Genomic DNA, 25,008 nt, shown 5'->3' on the forward strand with positions numbered 1-25,008 from the left:
AAATAAGCCTGTAAACTTTTTGTCTGATCAGTTCCAGACTTAAAGCCTTAAATTCCTAGTCTAAGTGAAACTTAATGACAAAAAAAAACGTTCTAGGGCGTAAGCTCCTTAAAAATGAGACCTAAGACAGTACCGAACAACTTTTTCCCTTATCGGTTTAAACTTTTATATTTGATTCCTTGGTCCAAAAGGTGATGAACACGTGATATGAAATAGATATTGTTTCCACCCCACGACGTTGCCTGACAAGCGCCAAAAAGTTTTTTTCCCGAAGGGTTTGAAACTTACAACCGTGTCACCCTAAATGCATGGTGTGAAGAAGACCAATTTTTTTGTCTGAAACTTATAGTCTTATATCCTTGGACCAAGAAGACTCCAATGCACAAGAAAAAGGTTGAAATCTTTGTATTAGTAATACTACTAACAACTCACCAGAGCACCAATCCGCCTGAGGCTAACACAGCCACTGATGTTCCTCCTCCATCCCAATCTATTCAAAGCCTCCCTCTTTACACCCTCTAAGGAAGTTACCATTTCCTTTAAATCTTTCTTTGTGACATCATCCCGCTCCGGGCGAGGACGGCCTGTTTTCCGTTTAGCTCTAGGCGCTTGGCCGAAAAGGACAATTTTCGACAATGTGAATCCTTCATCCACAGAATCTGCCCTAGGCATCTCAAGCTTCCTCTCATTATAGTCCTAGAAAGTGGAATTAAATCTCACTTTTCGCATAGGCTACTGTTTGAAATACGGTCAGTCAGCCGAGTACCCAGAACAATCTGTAGGCAGTTCCTCTGGGAAAATCTAGTAGATCTTTATCTGCTCTTCAGAGCTCCCATTCTTTAGTACCATTCGCCCATTACATCACTGTAACTTCCAAGATTCTGATCTTGGTTTGCAGACTTATCTTTTATATCTTCCAAACTTGGTTTTCGTTTTCTTCCATATTGATTTGTTTTTAATTGTTTTTGTTTTTATAAAGTTGTTTTAGTTCGTTGTCTTAAAACAATGTTTCTTAATCGACTGTTATTTGGTTCAATAAGTGTAATTTAATTTATTTACACAAATATTAATTATTTTCTTCATTGATTTAATGATAATTAAGAGAGATTAATAAATTAGTTGATTTGATTATTGCATTAATAAATTCATTTATATTGAAAGATTATTTGGTTTATTAACATTTATTAATTTGTCGCTTACTTTCCCATAGGCAATAGAACAGCCCGACAAGTACTAAGCCGAGTACAAAAATACTTTATAAAACTTCAAAAAGCAGGGTTGCCAGTTCCTGGAAGAAAATACGGATATGAAAAATATCTTAAAAGAGTAAGCATATATTTTCTTTCTGCATTTTATTATTAATGAGTAACAGAGAGAGGAGGGGTATTAATTTAGTAGATTGCATAGTTACGCGGTTCCTGTAAAGTTATCAATCGACTAAATGTGTATATTTTTGTTATTTTTTCTTTTTTAATTTTTTTTAAAGATCTTGTTTTTTATTTAAATAAACATTGTTTTTAAATTATTAATGACTTAGCTTTAATTTTATTTTATATGTCTTTTTTCCTAATTTAAATTTTTAATTTTTTTAAAAGATTTTATTTTTTATTTAAGTAAAAATTGTTTTTAAATTGTTAATGACTTAACTTTAATTTTATTTTTAGATATCTTTTTTCCTAATTTATTAAAAAAATATTTGTCAAAGACTACATTTTACTAACGCCACTTACTGTACTCTAATGTTTAACATATCCATTTTTGTTAGCATTGAGGTTTAGGTGATAGATTCTATACCGGAAATGAATCCTGTGTTTATACATAACTTAATCAAAACAGTTTGTAAAATGTAGTAATTTGTGACGTAGGGCACCAGAGGTATTTATCTACCGAACGCTTAATCAGGATAATATTTATATTGCACAAGTGCTAATTAAATAGTTAATTGAAATTAGTATTTATAGCACACATTTGAAAATTTAATAACTATAAAATAAAGCTAAGAAGAGAAATAAAATTAATGCAGAGAGAGAATAATGACTCTTTTTGAAACCCTTGGTAACAGCAAAAACCTTGTTGCTAGATTATAAAGGCAGAATTATGGAAGTACAAAATCGCAAAGAAAAGAAGAACGAGGACAATAAACAGCCAGTGAAAAAAATGAAAATTATGCAAATACTTCGGTCAAGACCTTTGCTTGACCGTCCTCAGTGCAGGATAAACTGATAAAAATATATAAAAAAAACTTAAAACAAAACACAAAACTAAAATATGATCACCCTTTCTAAGTAATGGTGAAAGGGTAGCTAAATAAAAAACAAGTCTAAATGAGATTTCACAATTTCCTCTTACTTATTGTGATTAAATAGAAAAAAACAAGTAATTTTTAACTGAAAGTAATGAGCGACATTAAAACTTAAAACGAACAGAAATTGCTCCGTATATGAAAGGGGCTGTTCCCTCCTCAACGCCCCGCTCTTTGCGCTAAAGTATGACTTTTTCTGTCAAATATACTTTTTAAAACAGTGAAAAACTTTAGCGTAAAGAGCGGGATGTTGAGGAGGGAACAGCCCCTTTCATATAAGAAGCAATTTCTGTTCGTTTTAAGTTTTAATGTCGCTCCTTACTTTCATTTAAAAAAACTTGTTTTTTTTTATTTAATTCCATATAGGTTCAGGTGATTGTACAGCCTTTTATGGATGACCTTTTCATATAGTTTTGAAAACAAAGACACCATCGAATTGATCTCCAGTTAGAAGGATATGTTTTCAAATCTCGCTTATGCAAAGGGATAAAGGAGAAAAAAAAGGGGAAAATCAAGTGAAAACCTAGGTATCTCTGGTCTCATACCCGCTTATTCGGTTTCTTCTTGTTATTTTCTTTTAATTCTTTTTCGTTTTGGCTATTTATTTTTTATTAGCTATTTAGCTCATACCCGCTTATTTGGTTTCTTCTTGTTATTTTCTTCTAATTCTTTTTCTTTTTGGCTATTTATTTTTATTGAAAGCGGTCATAACTTTAATCCGTACAATATTGACCTCTCCTGAATCCAAACTGTTTTTCCGTGAGAATCAAACAGTTCGTGGTAACGAACTGTAGTAAGGAGCGATCCGGCTCAATAGTAACCAAAACTCTAAAAAATTGAATTTTGATATCAATAGGTACATCAAAAGAATCGCATTTTAATGCTGATTTTAAATATATAAGTTTCATCAAGTTTAGTCTTACCCATCAAAAGTTGCCCTGAGAAAATTTGCCTTATTTAGGAAAATAGGGGGAAACACCCCCTAAAAGTCGTAGGATCTTAGCGAAAATGACACCATCAGATTCAGCGTATCAGAGAACCCTATTGTAGAAGTTTCCAGCTCCTATCTACAAAAATGTGGAATTTTGTATTTTTTGCCAGAAGACAAATCACGGGTGCGTGTTTATTTTTTTATTTTTTTTCCAGGGGTCATCGTATCGACCAAGTGGTCCTAGAATGTCGCAAGAGGGCTCATTCTAACGGAAATGAAAAGTTCTAGTGCCCTTTTTAAGTGACCAAAAAAATTGGAGGGCATCTAGGCCCCCTCCCACGCTCATTTTTTCCCAAAGTCAACGAATCAAAATTTTGAGATAGCCATTTTGTTCAGAATAGTCGAAAACCATAATAAATATGTCTTTGGGGATGACTTACTCCCCCACAGTTCCTGGGGGAGGGGCTGCAAGTTACAAACTTCGACCTGTGTTTACATATAATAATGGTTATTGGGAAGTGTACAGACGTTTTCAGGGGGATTTTTTTGGTTTTGGGGGTAGGTTTGGGGGGAGGGGGCTATGTGGGAGGATCTTTCCTTGGAGAAATATGTCATGGGGGAAGAAAAATTCAATGAAAAGGGCGCAGGGCGCAGTACGAATCTGGTCACGTTAGAAAAAACCGTCAAATTCAGAGCTTAATATACAATGCTGGGTGTTCGGAGCCTCTCTATTATGGAGTATAATTTGAAAATAACACAACTATACGAGCGATAAAACATATATACCACAACCATAACTCAACTAACGAAAGAACTGCTAAGAGATAACACAACTATAAAGCGAAAACAGATGAAAACTAACGGGAAAATAAACGAACTAAGAGGTGAAAGGGGCCCAGAGAAACAATATAATCCTTTTCCAATTTTGAGCCTAACTTCCGCAAAGGAGTAATAATGTCAGAAGCCCCGAAATACCGAATTATTTTCTTTTCAAACAGTTCGTGGTAACGAACTGTAGTAAGGAGCGACCCGGCTCAATAGAAACCAAAACTCTAAAAAATGGAATTTTGATACCAATAGCTACATCAAAAGAATCGGATTTTAATGCTGATTTTAAATATATAAGTTTCATCAAGTTTAGTCTCACGCATCAAAAGTTACGAGCCTGAGAAAATTTGCGTTATTTTAGAAAATAGGGGAAACTCCCCCTAAAAGTCATAGAATCTTAACGAAAATTACACCATCAGATTCAGCGCATCAGAAAACCCTACTGTAGAAGTTTCAAGCTCCTATCTACAAAAATGTAGAATTTTGTATTTTTTGCCAGAAGGCAGATCACGGATGCGTGTTTATTGATTTGTTTTTTTCCCAGGGGTGATCATATCGACCCAGTTGTCCTAGAATGTTGCGAGTGGGCTCATTCTAACGGAAATGAAAAGTTCTAGTGCCCTTTTTAAGTGACCAAAAAAATTGGAGGGCACCTAGGCCCCCTCCGACGCTAGTTATTTTCCCAAAGTCAACGGATCAAAATTCTGAGATAGCCATTTTATTCAGCGTAGTCGAAAAACCTTATAACTATGTCTTTGGAGACGACTTACTCCTCCACAGTCCCCATGGGAGGGGCTACAAGTTACAAACTTAGACCAGTGCTTACATATAGTAATGGTTATTGGGAAGTGTACAGGCGTTTTCGGGAGGATATTTGGTTGGGGGAGGGGTTGAGAAGAGGGGGATATGCTGGGGGAACTTTCCTTCGAGGAATTTGTCATGGGGGAAGAAAATTTCCATGAAGGGAGCGCAGGATTTACTAGCATTATTTAAAAAAAATCGAAAAAATAAATATGAAAAAGTTTTTTCAGGAGTAGCATTAAAACTTAAAACGAACAGAAATTGTTACCCATATGAGGGGCTCACTTCCTCCTAATACCTCGCTCTCTACGCTAAAGTATTTTTAGTAATGTCAACTATTTATTCTACGGCTTTTGTGATTCAGGGGTCATTCTTAATGAATTTGGACAAAATTTAAGATTTGGTGTAAAGAGAGAGGTACTGACGAGGAAGCGAACCCTCTCATACGTGTAATAAAAACATGAGAATAAAAAATTGTTTACGTAAGCTAATTTAAAAGTTACGTATATCTTTTACTAATAAAAAGATTCGTAAAAAATTAAAAGTTCTAGTAACCTTTTTAATTAACCAAAAAATTGGAGGGCAACTAGGCTTCCTCCCCGCTCTTTTTTTCTCAAAATCATTCGATCAAAATTATGAGAAAGCCATTTAGCCAAAAAAAAAATAAATAAATATGCAAATTCCTCTGCGGAGAACCAAAATCAAAACATGTATTTATTCAAAAACGTTCAGAAATTAAATAAAAAAAACAAGTTTTTTCAACAGAAAGTAAGGAGCGACATTAAAACTTAAAACGAACAGAAATTACTTAGTATATGAAAGGGGTTGCTTCCTCATCAAAGCCCCGCTGTTTACGCTAAAGTTTTTTACTGTTTTAAAAAGAAGAGTTGAGAGAAAGAGTCAAACTTTATCGTAAAGAGCGGGGCGTAGATGAGGAAGCAGCCCCTTTCATATACGAAGTAATTTCTGTTCGTTTTAAGTTTTAATGTCGCTCCTTACTTTCGGTTGGAAAAACTTGTTTTTTTTTATTTAATTCCACATAGGTTCAGATGATTGTACAGTGTTTTATGCATGACCTTTTCATATAGTTTTGAAAACAAAGACAACATCGAATTGATCTTTAGTTAGAAGGATTTGTTTTCAGATTTCGTTTATGCAAAGGGACAAAGGAGAAAAAAAGGGAAAATCAAGCGAAAACCTAGGTATCTCTGTTCTCATACCCGCTTATTCGGTTTCTTCTTGTTATTTTCTTTTAATTCTTTTTCGTTTTGGCTATTTATTTTTATTAGCTATTTAGCTCATACCCGCGTATTTGGTTTCTTTTTGTTATTTTCTTTTAATTCTTTTTCGTTTTGGCTATTCATTTTTATTGAAAGCGGTCATAACTTTAATCCGTACAATATTGGCCTCTCCTGAATCCAAACTGTGTTTCCGTGAGAATTCCATATTGGTTCAGGTGATTGTACAGTCTTTTATGCATGACCTTTTCATATAGTTTTGAAAACAAAGACAACAACGAATTGATCTCCAGTTAGAAGGATTTGTTTTCAAATCTCGTTTATGCAAAGGGATAAAGGAGAAAAAAAAGGGGAAAATCAAGTGAAAACCTAGGTATCTCTGGTCTCATACCCGCTTATTCGGTTTCTTCTTGTTATTTTCTTTTAATTCTTTTTCGTTTTGGCTATTTATTTTTATTAGCTATTTGGCTCATACCCGCTTATTTGGTTTCTTCTTGTTACTTTCTTCTAATTCTTTTTCTTTTTGTCTATTTATTTTTATTGAAAGCGGTCATAACTTTAATCCGTACAATATTGGCCTCTCCTGAATCCAAACTGTGTTACCGTGAGAATTCCATATAGGTTCTGGTGATTGTATAGTCTTTTATGCACGACCTTTTCATATAGTTTTGAAAACAAGGAGAACATCGAATTGATCTCCAGTTAGAAGGATTTGTTTTCAAATCTTGTTCATGCAAAGGGACAAAGGAGAAAAAAAGGGGAAAATCAAGTGAAAACCTAGGTATCTCTGGTCTCATACCCGCTTATTCGGTTTCTTCTTGTTATCTTCTTGTAATTCTTTTTCTTTTTATCTATTTATTTTTATTGAAAGCGGTCATAACTTTAATCCGTACAATATTGGCCTCTCCTGAATCCAAACTGTGTTTCCGTGAGAATTCCATATAGGTTCTGGTGATTGTATAGTCTTTTATGCACGACCTTTTCATATAGTTTTGAAAACAAGGACAACATCGAATTGATCTCCAGTTAGAAGGATTTGTTTTCAAATCTCGTTTATGCAAATGGACAAAGGAGAAAAAAAGGGGAAAATCAAGTGAAAATCTAGGTATCTCTGTTCTCATACCCGCTTATTCGGTTTCTTCTTGTTATTTTCTTTTAATTCTTTCTCGTTTTCGCTATTAATTCTTATTGCCTATTTATCTCATACCCGCTTATTTGGTTTCTTCTTGTTATTTTCTTGTAATTCTTTTTTGTTTTGGCTATTTATTTTTATTGGCTATTTATCTCATACCCGCTTATTTGCTTTTTTTGGTTATTTTCTTTTAATTCTTCTCGTTTTGGCTAGACAAAACTAACAGAATCTCATTTGCTCTCACGTTCCCTAAAAATGAACAGAAATAAATTGTTTAGATTTTGTTGTTTGGAAGCAAGGGGTTATTGGGTGTGTTGGTAGGTGGAATGAGCTGTTAATTGGAAGGGCGTTAGTTGGATGTCGTTAGTTGGAAATTGCGACCAGGAGTTGGGCAAGTCCAGATTTTTTTTCTCTTTTTCAAATTTTACTCCAATGTTTATGGGGTTATTCCAAGCAACCCGCTTGACTTGACGAAAGACATAAATATATAGAAAAGAAGAACTTACAACAAGATACAACGAATATAACTAAAATTTAAATTTTTCAAAAACAGTCCCAGCATCCTTACGCAGCGAAGTTCAACCAGGACTTTAGTTATATTGGTTGTATATTGTTGTAAGTTTTTCTTTTTCTATATAATTTATGTTTTGCTGAGGCCGGCGCTTGGACACAGGGCCGAAATATCACTTCTAATTAGATTTCTACTGTCTTGCGAAAAGAATTACCTATTGTTCTTCTTGTTTCTGATATTCACCAATGTCTACATTTAGAAAAAAAATCCTACTAGCCCAATGTTAAATAAATGCCGAAATTATCTTCATATAATACGATTGAGTATTTTTATACATTTAAGTACTACTAAAACTTAGATGTTACTTTAGAAATTGATATTTGATACATAAACATAGCGATTGGGCCATCTAAATTTTGGGGAAGTTTGTTTTAACTGTTACCCTAAGTGATAAGGATTAATTTTCCACTTAATGTAACTCCCCCCCCCTAATCTCCAGAAAAAAGAGGTTTAACTTGTGCATAGTTATGTAAAAGAAACTAATATTAAGCCATTAGCAGATCACAAAATATTATTGCAGTTAAAACATTTATTTTATTTATTTATTTATTTAAACATTTATTTATTTATTTTAGAATAAGAAATTCAACGCAGAAGCACAGAGATTGCGCCATCTATTTATGCCATCTACTTTTTGGGGAAGTTCAGGTTTAACAGTGTCTATGAACGATGATGATTCATCTTCTTCCTCTCTTAAAGAAAATAAATTAGAGCCTGACTTGTTTAAAATGCAGGATCAACAAGGAACAAGGAGTGAGGATGAAATTAGCGATATTTCTGTAAGTTGTTTTTTTTTTCTTTTTTTTTCTATTTCTTTTCTTCCCTTTCTTCTGTATATTTATGCTCGTGACTATTGCTATTAGTAATAAAAAATACAAAAATTGGACCTTTTGTGAAAATATACCCATTAAAAGAATAGCTTTTTATGATTTTTCCAAATATGTAAAATTCATTGAGTTTGAAAACGACTGATTTTCAGAACAATAGTTTCACATATGAGTTTACTTCGAATCAGTAGTCCTAGAATATTGGGAAAAGGCTCTTGTTGCGCTAAGCTAAATGTTTTAGAATCCATATTAAGAGGTAAACAGATTACAGGACATCAAAGTGGCATTTTATGCCAGTTTGTGATGTAAAACAGTAATTTGGCCCGAAGAAAGCTGAAATGAAATCTGAATATCAAAATTTTGAGATAGCCATTTTGTTCAGCATAGTTGAAAGTTCCAGTAATTATGTCCTTTGGGATTTCAAAATTCCTCGAAGCCCTTGGGGCTAGGGCTTTAAGTTATTCTAGTTGTCCATTAAAGTTTTAAGGAAGGGATGGTTGTATAAACCTCGGAGGGGTCTCTTTTGTTTAGAAATTGGAAGCTCCATTTCCCTTTTTAAGAGCTAAAAGTGATCGGACGGCACCTAGCCCTCTCATGACCTATTCTGAGATAGTCATTTTGTTCAAAATAGTGCAAAGAGCCTATAGCAATGCCCCCGGGGTTGATACAACCCCCAGGGCCCGGGGGCAAGGGTTGTAAGTTATGCCTTGTTGGTGTATAAAATCTTTTGTGGAAGGGGTGGGTCGTACAGAATTTTGAGGAAACTCATTTGATTTAAAATTGAAAGCTCTAGTTCTCTTTTAAGAGCCAATGGTGATCGAGGGCAGCTAGCCCCCCCCCCCGTCACGCCTTTTTTTGACAAATGCATCGGATCGAAATTATGAGTCGAAAGATCATATAACAATGCTTAGATCCAACACAACCCCCTAGATCCCAGGGACAAGCGATGTTAGTTATGGTGTTTGGCGTTTACTCCTTTCAGGGTAAGTTGTAGTGGATTTTGAACTAATCAGAAGGCTTTATATGTTTACTATTTATGCTACTTCTGCGATTGCTCTAATTAATGACGCTAAGGGTATTAAGGTGAAACTTTTAGGGAATGCTTAGGGGAGTTTCGATTAAACGAAAAAAATATATGCATGCTGGTTTTCAAAAGGGCATATAAGCAATATCGTAGGCAGCGCATCGCTATCATACATAGCAATAACATAGAAACTCTTAGAACTCATAGAAGAACTCATAGAAGGAGCTAATTCGATTGGAAATTTAAATTTCTAAACCCCATGATTTGAGAAGACCGAAACATAATTTGCACGTTACTGAAATAAAACAAATGAATGTGGATTGACAGTTTAATATACATATATTGACATTTATTCTTCAAAGTCTTAATAATTTTCGATTTATTCAATTTATAAAAAGTGAAAATATTTAATATGTATTTTGTTTTCATCACAGTCCAAATCATATTCTGACCTTCATAAGGCATGGGGGGTGGTGTCAGCCCCACTCATGTTAATTTCTTCTCATTTTGAGCTTGAATCGATTATTTATTTCAATTTCTGCTCGTTTAGATTTCATTTATTTATTAATGGTGATTTATGGGGGTTTTACGCTTGGAAGACTATTTGACTTTATTTCTGATCTTTTTTGTTTAACGGAGTTCTTTACTTTTCTTTGAAAAATTTATTTGGTGGAAAAAGTTGTTTAAATTAATATTTTTATAGGACGAAGAAGATATACCAGTTGAATTGAGGAACACACCGGAGTACGAAGAGATTCAATGGCTAAAGTTTGTAATGAAAATTGAGAAAAAACAAAGCTACTTGGGATTGGTTGTGCATGACAGCTATAGGGTATGAACACAGTCTTTCTCAAAAATTTGATTTCGAATTTAATTTTAAAGATTGTTTTTATAGGTAAAAGAGGCTGCTACGAGAATTAGATGGTGGAGGAGGGGGACCGAGTGATTTTATATGACGTTTATACTACTACTACTAATAAGTGCAGCACTTAGCGGCCTGATACTAACATAGATACGCACGATCCTCCTCCACCCTAATCTATTCAAAGCCTCCCCCTTTGATCCATCCTGATAATTTTCATTTAATCCCTCCTTACGATCTCCTCCCACCCTATTCGTGAACAGCCTAATTGTCCTTGAGCCCTAGATGGTTGGTCGAAAAGAACGATCCTTAGGAATCTCTCACCCTTCATGCAGAACGTGTCCTAGCTACCTCAACCTTTCTTTCATTATCGTGTAGAAAACGGTATAGAACCACAATTTTTGTACATCTTACTGTTTGAAATCCGGCCAGTCAGATGGGTAGGCCTACCCAAATGGATACGTAAAGAATATGTCTGGAATTCTTCTGGAATTCAAAAGAATTCCTTTGGAAGGCATCTAAAAATCCTGTCTTTCGGACCGCTTCCTCACGATTACCTCTTAGACCCATACTTGACCACTGTCATCACCGTAGCTTCTAACATTCTAATCCTGGTTTGTAGACTTAACTACCTGTTTTTCCAAACATTTTTCAACTGTAAAAAAAACACCCTGGCCCTTTGATATTCTACTTTTAACATCTTCACTGCACACTCTATCTTCGCTAATAATACCATCCACTTGATGGATCTAATTTACTTAATGTTCTCAATATTTTTCACTTCTTGCGCCCTGGACTCTCCAACCCTCCAAAAAATCCGTCATTTCATTTGTATTTTCATCTAGGACACTCAGACCATCAGCATAATCTAAGTCTAGGAGATTTTTACTTTCCTGTTTTGATTTTGTGCTCCTCATAGCCTTTGTTGTGGTCCTCAAGACAAAGTCCATCAAACTGATCCATATAGGCGGGGATAGAATGCAGCCCTGCTTAACACCTCATTGGATTCGAAACCATCTGCTAGCCTCATTTCTTACTTTAACCACCGCAATATTATTCTTGTCATAGTCCTATTCACTTTATTGTACTTATCTAGTATACTATAGAAGAATAGTACCTTCTTTAAAGCTCTTGTATCTGCCAAACAAAAAAATCACAAAGAACAGAGAAACGTTTACTTTTATCTGCTTTTTTTTTTTTTTTGCACGGAGGTAAGACTGCAGATCTCAAGGTAAATGTTTAGTTTCGTTCCAAGTGGTCTAAAGTGCGTATTACTGCATATAGCAAGATTCTGATGATCGCGTATTGTTTCTTTGTCATTATTAGAGAAGCACATCAATTTTGTAGCTTTTTAAAACCCCTCTCCAACGAGACTAAAAATTCGTAAAGTGGGTTTGCCTTTAGGTATCATTACTTATAGAGCGAAGCGTATTAGTCCATGAGCCCCGTGGGCAGCGGGGCAAGGTCTGTATTCTATATTTCTTCAACATAGAGTGATAAAACTCAAAAAAAGAAAAAACCTCAGACGAGGTTTATTAAATAAATATAGAATACAGGCCTCGCTCCTCTGCCCGCGGGGCTCATGGACCAATACGCTTCGCTCTATAGGTAATGTTACTTGTAAGCAAGCCTACTTTACGAATTTTTAGTTTGCCCCATGGAGGAATAGAATCAACCAGAAATGGATGCGCTTCTAGAATTTGTTTACTGACCATTCTGCACACCATCTTCGTAATTCTGGTAACATTCGAATTGCATTCAGTCTATGTGCTCTAAACATTTACCGATCTCAAATGAGATATTTGCATAATTTTTTCTTCTGTTTTCAACTGGCTGTTATTGTCTTCGTTCCTCTCTTCGTTGCAATTTTTTTGTCATGATCAGCCAATTCGGCCTTAGAAATGATTTACTTGCGTCTGCTAAATCAAATGTTTACTCATAATCTATTAACTTAGGACTAAAGGGGTATGGTGACTCATACATTTTTCAATTATTAATCTAAGAGAGACGGGTCTTTTCTCCTTCTTATTTCCCACTGTTTTTCTCTTAAAACTTTATCTTCAGTATATCTAAGTCTAAAAAGTATCATTATACTAAGTAATTTGCTTCCTACAGAAACCAGGCTAATGCCTCTATAATCACCACACTCATTCTTATCACGTTACTCATACAGGGGGTTTAATTAACGTTTTGAAAAAGTTTTAAAACAAATTAATTAACAAAGTTCATTATAACAACATATGGTTTTTGTGTAACTAGATTCCAGGATTGTGTAAGGTAGTAACGGTGCTTTAAAATTGGCAATATTGTTTTTTTTTTTCTGAAAAAATTATTGCCTAAGTATAAATAAATTCATGTAGGTTTCACGATCCAATATTATTGCCTTTTGACTATAATACTCTGTAGTTTAATCTATTAATTATAAAATTATTTTATTTTATAATTATATTATATAATATTATTTTATAATTAATTATGAAATTATAACTTAATAATAATAATTAAATTAATTATTAATTATATAATTAATTATAATAATATTAATTATATTAATATTATATAAATTATTAAAAACTAATATAAATCTATATAAATTTATAAAATCTCTATTATCTATATAATAATCTATATCTATAATAATAATCTATATAATAAAATCTATATAATCTATATAAATCTATAAAAGTATAATACTATGTGCTAGGTATATAAATACTATATTGTATTTATTTTTTAATAGGTAATATTGCTACATAATTAGATTCCGAGTATCTTCCTGAAAATGGCATTTTCGTGGCCGGCGTGAAAACGGCAGTTTCGTGGCCGGCAGGCCGGCAGAATTGTATTAAAAATGGATAAACACTTCATATATCAGAATGAACGCAAATTACCCAGCTACATATCGTAATCTCTAAAGTTTTTTTTTCTTACTTGGATTCTCGAAGAAAATTATTTTTGGTTATTTTTGGCGGATTATTCCACCAATATATCTGACTAAACTTGCTCCTCCTTGGTGGACCTTTTTTAACTGACTGAAACTTATCTATATCAATTTTATAGATATCAATTTAAAATCGAGATATTTGCAGCCATGAAAACTTTTGAAAGGCTCTCTATAATCTATATACCCGAATTCCTAAAAATACTAATAAGTAAATAAGCAAACGATGAATCCATTCCCAGATAAACCTCTTAAAATTTTAAGCTGAATTTTTGAGTGTTGGATTGTTTAAGTTAAGCAATCATAAACCATTTAACATAGTTTAAAAATCCAAAATCAGATCATACTCAATGAAAACAGAAAATTAAAATAGTCGTGCTAGTTTTGATGTTGAGGGTGGGGGGGTCTCGTAAGGGCCGTCGTCGTAGAATGGTCTGAAATATATCGCAAAGAAGCAATGTGCGATTTTCTCTAGTTACATATGACTTATTTTCTGATAGTGCACTGTTGATTAGCCATAGTGGCGATCACTGTATTTAAAAGGCACAGAGGCAACATGCACAAAACAAATAAATACAAAACAAGAAATATCTCCAACAGAACTAACAACTTACTAAACAAAAATAGAATACAAAGCGAAAAATACCTAATCTAGAGACAAAATATCTCAATCGTATAAACTCTTCATTCTTTCGAAGCATTTGTCTGTATAAACACCAAAAAGAATTATTGTTATTGGGTTGCCATTTTGGAGAATATAAGGGACCAAATATCTATAGGGAACATCCCCTGTAAATATTTGCCCTAAAATAAAGAAAGTCAAGACAATCCCAGAAAAAATGGTCTTAATCTTGATTCTCCTCCTCGCAGAGGGGACGAGCATACACCCCTTTAGGAATCACACTTTGTCTATTAACTAACTTTTCCCTGATCTGGATTGGAACGGAGTTTGCCCTTAGTTTAATCCCTCGACACAAAATAAACAAAAAGATTCGAAAAATTAGTTTTAAGATGGAACTTAACCTTTAGAGAGGCAATAATGGTCAATTTCATAATTTATGTAGTTTTATCGTAAATTGAATTTGAATTTGCTTTTCAAATTTTTGTTTGAATGTTTAAATTGAAAAAAATCCAGATTTTTAAAGATAAGAGCTGAGAAAATAGGAGTCAGATAAATCTTTAGTGCTTTATCATGGCTTGTAGAGAAAACAAAAACTAATACCCCTACACAGGAGTGGGTTAACCAGTCAAAGAAACATAACACAAATGCCTGTGACACTAGCGCCACAAGCAACATAGCGGTAGAATTAAATTTATAAGTATAGCCTGCTTTAGGACTTTACTAGGAAGTATTAGATGACGTTGCTTCTTTGTCTTTGCGGATTTTCAACGCCCTTGTCGGTTCTGCATGCTCTGCGGAGCTGAAACATGGCGTGCATCAACCGCAACACTAAAGGCTATCGCTGTATTCCAAACGAAGAGCCTGAGAAGGATCGAAGGTCTAAGGTGGTTCGATTCCATGAGTAATGAGAGGCTGCTGCAGCTCACCAAGCAGTTTCGGTTTTCCATCTAAGCAGCTGAGCGTACATTACGATGGTTTGGACGCTTACTTTGAATGCCCCAGCACTTACCCGCAAAGACGATCTTTAACTTTGACCCCACGGAAGCCGGTTGAAAGTGACCCCACGGCCGAAAGAAAAAACGATGGTCCGACAGCCTGTCCGAGTTTCTGGTGATGACAAACGTCAGATCGAGAGAAGCACATGCGCTCGCACTGGACCAAAGTGAATGGAGGAGGCAGACGTCATTCTCTACGCCGAGCAGCGCACGGCAGGAGATCTAATTCAAGTCTTTTTTGTCTAGGTCAGAAACTCTAGGTTTCAGACTCGTTAGTGTCCAATAGCATGTGAATGCTAGACCTTAAAAAGTAGGCTTTTAGCAAGAAAAAGTCAAACTCTTTGTCAATTTAGGAATCTTTCGTCACTTTCTCTCAAGCTTCACGAATTTCTCAGCTTCTCTTTCCCGACAACTACAAGTATTTTTCCAGACATTTCACATTTTAGGATGAGGTATAAGTTTGAATTACAAATCCTTCCTATTCAATCCTATTCCTACTCCACTTGCCATCCCACTGCTGTACTTGCCGTATTATAAGCCACGTTTCTGCCAATTTAACAAGCACATTGTCAGTAGTAAGTTTACAAAAAATTATACTTCTTTTAACACTTGGCCTTACTATTTGAAGCCCAGTTTCTACCGCTTTAATAAACACATTGTTAGTAGTAAGTTTATAAAAATTGTGTTTCTGCAAAATAACAAAAAATTGTTGACGGATTTTGAGCGCTAAATTTAACCAGCTGGAAGGAGTGAAATACAACTTACCAATTCCTGCTTTACTATAGCAGACCCTTGTCTTTTAAAGTTTTGTAATTAAAACAAAGGATTCGAGAATCAATTGCTCTGTGGTAACAAGATCAACCAAATACGTGATGTAACTACGATGTTGTGAATTTATTTATCTTCATGTTCTCTTGTTTTAAATTTGAGTAAACGTCATCCAATTGTTCTTTTTTAGAATCATTTATAGGTTATTATTGTAGAATTATTATAGAATAGGTTAGTATTATAGAATAGAATTATAATATAATTATTTCTAGAATTATTTTTTTTTAGAATTATTTATAGGGTTTGTATAACTTTACAGGATATAGATTCTCAAGCTTTTTGTGGGAAAAGTTTTTGTTCAATTACAATGTATACCCACCCAAGGACGGATGTTTTTATATCTCTGTAGTCAAAGACCAAGAATATTAAAAAAGTATGGGAGCGGAAGCTGGCGCTATTGTCGAAAATAAAAAGCATCAACATCATCTAGTGTTTGGACCAAAAAATTTTGTATCTTGTCTGTTCTGATAATTTAAAATGCAGGGGAGGGGAAGAAGTCTACTTTGTGTAGACTGCTCTTGACTTGGCGTGATTCTTGAAAATAAAAAATGCTGACCAGTCATCACATACCAACAAATTTTAGCTTTGATCCTACTGCTTTACAGATTAATCCTGTTAAATTTATTAGATTATTAAATTGTACCATTAAAGCGTTTTAATTTATAAATTGATGAATTGATTTGTTGATTAACCATCGTTAATTACATAATCAATAATTGATTATTAATTTTAATTATTTGTAATCATTTTATTTGTAATAAACTAATGGTTAAATATTAATAAATATTAATAAAATATTAATGGTTAAATGTCAATTATTAATTTACAACTAAATACATTTATAAAGTAATCTATGAAATCCTAATAATTAATTCATTAAATTCTATTAACCATTAGTAAGTGTCATTAAATGAATTATCCAATTTTCTTTCAAGTTTTCTACTTTTTATGGCACTTGGTATTTACCAAGTGACATATAATTGGTTAATTTGGAAAAATTAGAAAAAATGAGGCGTTTTTAACTTACGAATGGGCTATCGGATCTCAATGAAATTTGATGCCTAGGAGGATATCGTATCTCAGAGCTCTTATTTTAAATCTTGACCGGATCCGGTGACATTGGGGGGAGTTGGAGGGGGAAACTAAAATCTTGGAAAACGCTAAGAGTGGAGGGATCGGGATGAAACTTGGTGGGAAAAATAAACACAAGTCCTAGATACGTGATTGACATAACCGGAACGGATTCGCTCTCTTTGAGGGAGTTGGGGGATGTTTAACTCAGAAAAATTAGAAAAAATGAGGTATTTTTAACTTACGAAGGAGTGATCAGATCTTAATGAAATTTCATATTTAGAAGGACTTCGTAACTCAGATCTCTTATTTTAAATCTCGATCGGATCCAGTGTCATTAGGGGGAATTGGGAGGGGAAAACCGGAAATCTTGGAAAACGCTTAGAGTGGAGAGATCGGGATGAAACCTGGTGGGTAGAATAAGCAAGTGTCGTAGATACTTGATTGACGTAACCGGACTGGATCCACTCTCTTTGGGGGAATTAGGGGGGTCACGTGCTTTGACGATCTCGGTGCTTCTGGACGTGCTTGGACAATGAAAATTGGTGGGCGAGTCAGGGACCTGCTTAAATTGACTCGATAAAGTCGTTTCCCCCGATTCGACCATCTGGGGGGGACCGAAGGGAGGGGAAACATTAGAAAAAATTAGGCATTTTTAACTTACGATTGGGTGATCGGATCTTACTGAATTTTGATATTTAGAAAGACCTCGTGTCTCAGAGCTCTTATTTTAAATCCCGACCGGCATTAAGCCTCTGTTTTTCATTTTAAATTAATCTATTGGTTCTTAGAATTTTGCTAGAGCTCATGGCATATGAGCTCTTGTTTAATGAAGTTGCCACACGCTATTCTGTAAGTGACGGTAGCACTGTTTTACCATGTCAAACCGCCAAAATCCCAACTTCTATAAGTCTCCCATTCTCTTGTGTGTAGTATTTGTTTGTTATGGTACTTTAAAAAATTCTGTATTACGTTCTATAGTAGAGGTTTCTAGATAGTACCTAGACTGATCCTAGACTGTACCTTCTTTTCGCTTGATCCAGTTCGTTCGCAATTACTTCCGAGGTATCTGAATTCCACTTCTTGCTCGAATTGTCCCCGCACTTTTATGCCAGGTGATGAGTCGCTCGTTGCCATGTCTTTCCATTTTATTTTTTTTAATGTTTATATTAAAAAAATACAGGTTTATAAAAATAAGAGCTGAGAAAAGTTGAGACAGATGAATCTTTAGCGCTTTATCATGACTTGTAGAGAAAACAAAAACTAATACCACTTTACAGGAGTGTGTTAACCAGTCAAAGAAACACAGCAGAAATGCCTGTGAAACTAGCGCCACAAGCGGCATAGTGGTAGAGTCAAATTCAGAAGTATAGCCTACTTTAGGATTTTACTAGAAAGTATTAGATGGCGTTGCTTCTTTGTTTCCCATTCTCTTGGGTGTAGTATTTGTTTGTTATGGTACTTTTAAAAATTCTGTATCATGTTCTATAGTAGAGGTTTCTTTTTTTGATAAGACAAGTTTTTAATAGAACCAATAAAAGGAGTTAGGTGGCAGTGTTATTGTTGCTGTGATCTAAGATTTTATTTTAATGGCGCTTTCTAAAATTAGATGGCAAGTTTGTCTAGTAGGGCTTTTTATTTTCAGTGTGAAAAATGAGAAATAGAACCAGTAAAAGGGATTAAATGACAGCATTGGGAATAAATGTAGAGTTGGTCCTCTACATAAGGATACGTGTTAAGAAAACAGTTCTTACTTCATAACATAGAAATAATCATGGTTAACATGTTTTGCAGGGGGTGAATCTGTATTCACTTATTTCCTTCTTTTTTCCAGTTTTTCTGTCACATTTTTAAATATTCGTGTTCATTCTCTAAATCTTGAAAATCGTTTATAAACAGAAAACCTAAAATCTAACTAATCTAACTTAACCTAACCTACTTAACCTAAATTATCAGTATTTGTCTTTTAATGTTTTTGGTAGATGGCATATATGAAGTCGAATTCATGTTTATTTTTCAGAATTTTGTTTAAAAAATTGTACAACAGTGAAAGAAGTGAATATACAGGTTCTCCTCCTGCAGTATATGTTAACTAGGATTATTCGGCAAATTATGAAGTTAGAATTGTTTTCTTTATGTAGAGGACCAACCCTACATTTAATCTCAGTATTATGGTTTTTGTGGTCTAAGATTGATTTGTTGTAGTTTTTCTAAGATTATATTCTACATTTTTTTAATAGTACTTTTTATTTTCAGTGTGACAAGTGTGGGGTAGAACCCATAAAAGGAACTAGATGGCAGTGCTCGCAATGTATTGAAGATGCCTCTGTTGATTTTTGCAACAACTGTGCTCGTGATCGTCCATCAATCAAGAAGCATCTGAAAAGTCATCAGCTTTTTCCAATAATGCGACTTGATGAAAGCTGAATTTTTTTAATTATTATGATTATTTAATTAATAGTTTATTACGGCATTCTGTAGACGCGGTACTTAAAAAGAAGCTGCTACAACATACCTATGTTGCAGCAATGTAATTTTTTTGTCTAAATTGGTATCTAAATCTTGTCTTTTTTACAATAAAACTGTTAAAATCAGTCTCTTATTTTTCTAAGCTTAGTGCCATTATATGCTTTGAAAAGTTCGGTAGTATTGTTAAAAAATTGTTTGGAGAAACAGAATAGGACAGAATTTTCTCTGGTGATATCTTGCACAAGTAAGAAAGGACAGGATCTTCTCATGTATCGCCTTTTGTGTTTCTGATAAATATATGTTCTCGTATAAAGTATATTTCTAATAATATAAATATACATAGACTTATTTGAGACATCTATGCATCTAAATATATATAAAAATAGATATACCTATATGAATATATTTCTAATACTTTTATTTCATATTTTGCGGGTTTTTTTTTTTAAATAACAATTTTATGTTTCTAATAATTTTGGTTTCCTGATAGGTTTTTACATGTAATCAGATACACAAGAAGGGGGTGAACTCTGAACCTAAGACTCAGAAATATCAAATTCTATTACTATCTTGCCGCAGTCTTTTAGTCCTACAATCCACCTAACGGTTTATCCTCATTAAGAATTTGACCCCCTCCCTCCCTAAGTTAAAAAACACTGAGTACATACTTTGTTAAGATAATTCATTTTATCGGGTAAAAGAAGTGTCCACAAAACAAGACAGCTCAAAGTAATTTGAAATAAACGCGCTGTTGTATCCAAAAGCGCTGTTATATCCAAGCGCTGTTGTATCACGCGCTGTTGTATTGTTGTATCCAATAATACCAACCGTACTAGCAGTTAAAATGGTGGCATGTCTTTGTAAATTAAGCCTCTGTAAAATTATATAAAAATAGCAGATTTGTTTTTCTAATTAAATTCAATTTAACTACATTATATATTACCCTGTGGTAGGACAGTGGATTAATGCTCTGTTTGGGAGTATGTGGACCAGCGATTGATTCTCGCTGTGGTAAGATTTGGCAACATTTTATTGATGATGATGATGATGAAACGATGATGAAAATTAACGATTTGAATTTTGTGCTAACTTTCTTGTATTAACAGACATAAATTTTCGATAGGATTTGGAAAACAAAATTTTCTTTTGGGAAAAGTCGGAAGAACACCGAAAAATTCGGGTTAGAGAAGTCGGAACTACCTTTGGCATAATTTTGACTATGATTTACGATCCAATAATGATGACGGCGATGAAAATTAACATTAATGAAATTTAATAACTTTTATTTTGTGTTACCGTTTTTGTATTATTGAACATTTATTTTCGGGGAAATTTCAGAGAAAAAAATTTTCTATAGTCAGGAAAACCTCGAAAAATCAGGGATAAGTAAGGTCGAAACTACCTTTGGGATGATGTTGATGACGATGATGATAAGGATGATGATAAAAATTAACACTAATAGATATTAACAATTTTTACCACGTGCTGACACCGTTGAGATTTCAGATAACAAAACTTTCTTCACAAGAGTGTCGGGAAAATTCGAAAAACCTCGGAAATTCGGGGAAATTGAAGTCGAAACTACCTATGACATCATCATGAAGATGATCATAACGAAAGTTAAGATTAACGAAAATTAACGATTTGTATTCGTTACGTTGATGTTCATGTATTAACAGACATTAATTTTCGGGGAGATTTCAGAGAACATAACTTTCTTTTGAGTAAAACAGGAAAAGCTAAAAAAAAGAAAAAATCGGGGGTAGTGAAGTCGAAAATACATCTGCCGTAATTTTGAGAATGATGTTAATGAAATATAACAAATATTATTAATATTTTTTTTTCTTTTTTTGTTAACATTCTTCTATTAACGAAAATTATTTTTGGATGTATTTCTATGAACGAAATTTCTTTTGAAGAAAGTCAGTAAAATGCGAAAAATTTGGGATCGTGAAGTGAAGAGTGCCTTTGGTACGATTTTGATGATCAGGCAAACAGACTGGACATAATAGCTAGTGCAATAGTCTTAGCCTTTTTAAAACCTTACCTGTTCCTTATTTAAAAAAGACAAATAATTTCCTTTTTACCTTAAAACTAATAAAAACAAATTGCGTCAATTCCTCATGAAGTCCTGACAATTTTTTTCTCCTTTCTATTCCCTGATTTTATCAACCTTTATCCGAATGGTAATATTTAATTTTTCAAATTGTTTTATTTATTTTTTCAATTTCATTTTATTAATTTTGCAACCTTTATTTAATTTTACATACTATTTGTGAATGAAATGATTTTGAACTACTTCTATAATGCGTCTTTTGTTCCTTTAGGAAATTTTACGTCCCGACACTTTTTATTGATTAAATAAAAAAAAACTAATTTTTTTAAGCTGAAAGTAAGGAGCGACATTAAAACTTAAAACGAACAGAAATTACTCCATATATGAAATGGGTTGTCCCCTCCGCAATCCCTCGCTCTTTACGCTAAAGCTTTTAATTGTTTTAAAAAGTAGAATTGTGGCAAAAAGTCAAAATTTGTGTAAGAAGTTGTGCTTGTAATATAGCTCTTTGTCTATGTTCCCGCATATATATTGTTCGTATATACTATATATATATATATATATATATATATATATATATATATATATATATATATATATATATATATATATACATATATATATATATATATATATATATATATATATATATACTATGTTCTATATATACTTTGTCCATACATGCTATGTTCCTACAAATATATTATTAAGACTAGCTCGATTCCACTTCTAGGGCTATAATAAAAGGTTGGATCAGATGGCTAGGCAACGTTTTACTGATGAAGGGAGACAGATTGCCAGAGGCGGCCGACTCGTGGCCAACTCTATCTGTGGCAAGCAAAAACCTGGTTGCCCCTAAATGGGGTAGTAAGACAAGGATAGGTCACAAGAAAGGATTTGAAGGAAATTGGAATTTCATAGGAGGGGTAAAACAGCTTTTTCTTCCTTTTAGATGCTTTTTATTTTAGGTTTAATTTTGATGGTTTTTCCTTAGATATATTTAATTTCTTAGGTTTTAATTTAGATGTCTTTGGTACTTTAACCCAATACTGTCAACAGAAAATGACAAATCGAATATGAAGACTATTTGATTAGGAAAGAGATATAAAAAAAACTAAATCTTTTGTTTCTTTTGGATGGCTTCTCTTTTAGGTTTAATCTAGAGGGTTTTTCCTTAGATATTTTTAATTTTTTAGGTTTTAATTTAGATGTCTTTGGTACTATAACCCAATAATGTCAAGAGAAAAGGACCAATTGAAAATGAAGACTATTTGATCAGGAAAGAAACATTTAAAAAAGGAATGTTTTCTTTCTTTTAGATGGCTTCTATTCAGGTTTAATCTAGAGGGTTGTTCCTCAGATATTTTTAATTTTTTAGGTTTTTCTTTAGATGTCTTTGGTACTGTAACCCAATAATATGAACAGATAAGGACAAATCGAAAATGAAGGCTATATGATCAGGAAGGAAACATTTAAAAAACGGAATATTTTCTTTCTTTTAGATGATTTCTCTTTTAAGTTTAATCTAGATGGTTTTTCCTCGGATATTTTTAATTTCTTAGGTTTTTCTTTAGATGTCTTTGGTACTGTAACCCAATAATATCAACAGATAAGGACAAATCGAAAATGAAGCCTATATGATCAGGAAGGAAACATTTAAAAAACGGAATATTTTCTTTCTTTTAGATGGTTTCTCTTTTAAGTTTAATCTAGATGGTTTTTCCTCAGATATTTTTAATTTCTTAGGTTTTAATTTAGATGTCATTGATACTCTAACCCAGTATTGTCAACAGAAAAGGACAAATAGAAAATAAAGACTATTTGATTAGGAAAGAAACATTTAAAAAAAAGGAATGTTTGTTTCTTTTAAATATCTTCTCTTTTAGGTTTAACCTCGATAATTTTTCCTTAAATATTTTAGATTTCTTAGGTTTTAACTTAGTTGTCCTGGCACTTTAACCCATAAAGACGATTTGATCAGGAAAGGAACATTTAAATAAACAGAATTTTTCTTTCTTTTAGATGACTTCTCTTTTACGTTTAATCTAGAAGGGTTTTTCTTTAGATATTTTTGATTTTTTAGAATTTAATTTAGATGTCTTTGGCGCTTTAACCCAATATTGTCAACAGAAAAGGACAAATCAAAAATGAAGACTGATCATGAAAGAAACTAGGTTTAACCTAGAGGGGTTTTTTCTTAGATATTTTTTTAATTTAGAAGTCTTTGGTACTTTAATCCAATATTGTCGATATTTGGAGTACAAAGATGTTAATTCTTTGTATATATATATATATATATATATATATATATATATATATATATATATATATATATATATATATATATATATACATATATATATATATATATATATATATATATAGAGAGAGAGAGAGAGAGAGAGAGAGAATTGATTTATGTTCGTATTATTTCACAACACAAATGACAAACAAATTTAGAAATCAACATTAAACTGTCATCGTGTTGCAGAAATTGCGACCCAGACTTTGTTTCTAGACTACGAGATGTTTTCCCTGAGAAAGAAAACCGTTCATCACTTTTCCATTCAAATATTCCGCTGGGATTGTTTTTAAATATTGTATATCAAAATAAGATAGAATTACGCCTTTCGTTCGATAGAACGACCAAACAGGAGAACTGGTGACGTTGAGACGAAATAAGCTAACATTCCGTGACCTAAGAGTGGAATTATCCTACTGCTCGGAAGCTCATTCCTTTTTGAACACTCCTTAGTCCAGTTAATCAAGTTGTATGAGCTTTAGTGTTTTTTTCCTTTAAAGATAATGAAAGAAAATAAATAGTATAGGTTAGATTTGCTCTCATAAAAATAATGACGTCTCGATTAGGAATAACCGACGAAGGTTATTCAGTAGTTTCTATTCCATTTGGAATTAAAAAGTCAGTGTAACATTAATTTATTAATGTTAATTAATTTATTAATGTTAATGTCTCCATGACAGAGATGATCGACCCCCTTTCTTTGAGGAAAACCATGCTAGCTTTTTTTTTCATTTCTGGAAAACTTGCGCGAAATAGATAGCGAGTTGAAAAGAACAGATATAAGGAATTTTAATTTTAAACTTCGAAAAATCTCGAGTACGGAAATACAGAAGTTCATAAAGAAATTTGAAACTTGTGAAGTAGTTTGCAAATGGGGAATTTCATTGAATAGTATCAATATAAACAAGCTTAATTTTAAACTTCCTGTCATTGACAGTAAGAAGTTTAGTTTTAAACACCGACTGAAGGAAGTATAAAGCTTGGGCAAAACAATCGACAAATTGAAAGCGCTATTGGAAAGTATCTATGCAAACAAGCTTAATTCTAAACTTCCAATCATCGACATTAAAAAGTCTATTTTTAAACACCGAATAAAGAAAGTATAAAGCTTTTGCGGAATAGTCACAAATCGGGAGTGATATTGGAAAGCATCTATGTAAACAAGCTTAATTTTAAACTTTCAATCATCGACACTTAGAAGTTTAGTT

The 25,008-nt window shown here is 33.2% G+C and overlaps 1 protein-coding gene across 1 annotated transcript in view; it reads left to right on the forward strand.

Moving 5' to 3' along the window:
- The window catches only part of LOC136037323 (ZZ-type zinc finger-containing protein 3-like), a 39,726-nt gene extending 20,159 nt beyond the window's left edge, over nucleotides 1-19,567 (forward strand). The window contains exons 4-7 of the mRNA XM_065719991.1: nucleotides 1,211-1,326; nucleotides 8,379-8,582; nucleotides 10,358-10,486; nucleotides 19,230-19,567. Of these exons, the coding sequence (XP_065576063.1) occupies nucleotides 1,211-1,326; nucleotides 8,379-8,582; nucleotides 10,358-10,486; nucleotides 19,230-19,400 (620 nt within the window). The 3' untranslated portion in view covers nucleotides 19,401-19,567. The remainder of the gene's footprint in view (nucleotides 1-1,210; nucleotides 1,327-8,378; nucleotides 8,583-10,357; nucleotides 10,487-19,229) is intronic.
- Nucleotides 19,568-25,008: the final 5,441 nt, after the last annotated feature.

The sequence above is a fragment of the Artemia franciscana genome, chromosome 16 (genome assembly GCF_032884065.1).
Source record: "Artemia franciscana chromosome 16, ASM3288406v1, whole genome shotgun sequence".
In the NCBI taxonomy this organism is placed as follows: domain Eukaryota; kingdom Metazoa; phylum Arthropoda; class Branchiopoda; order Anostraca; family Artemiidae; genus Artemia; species Artemia franciscana.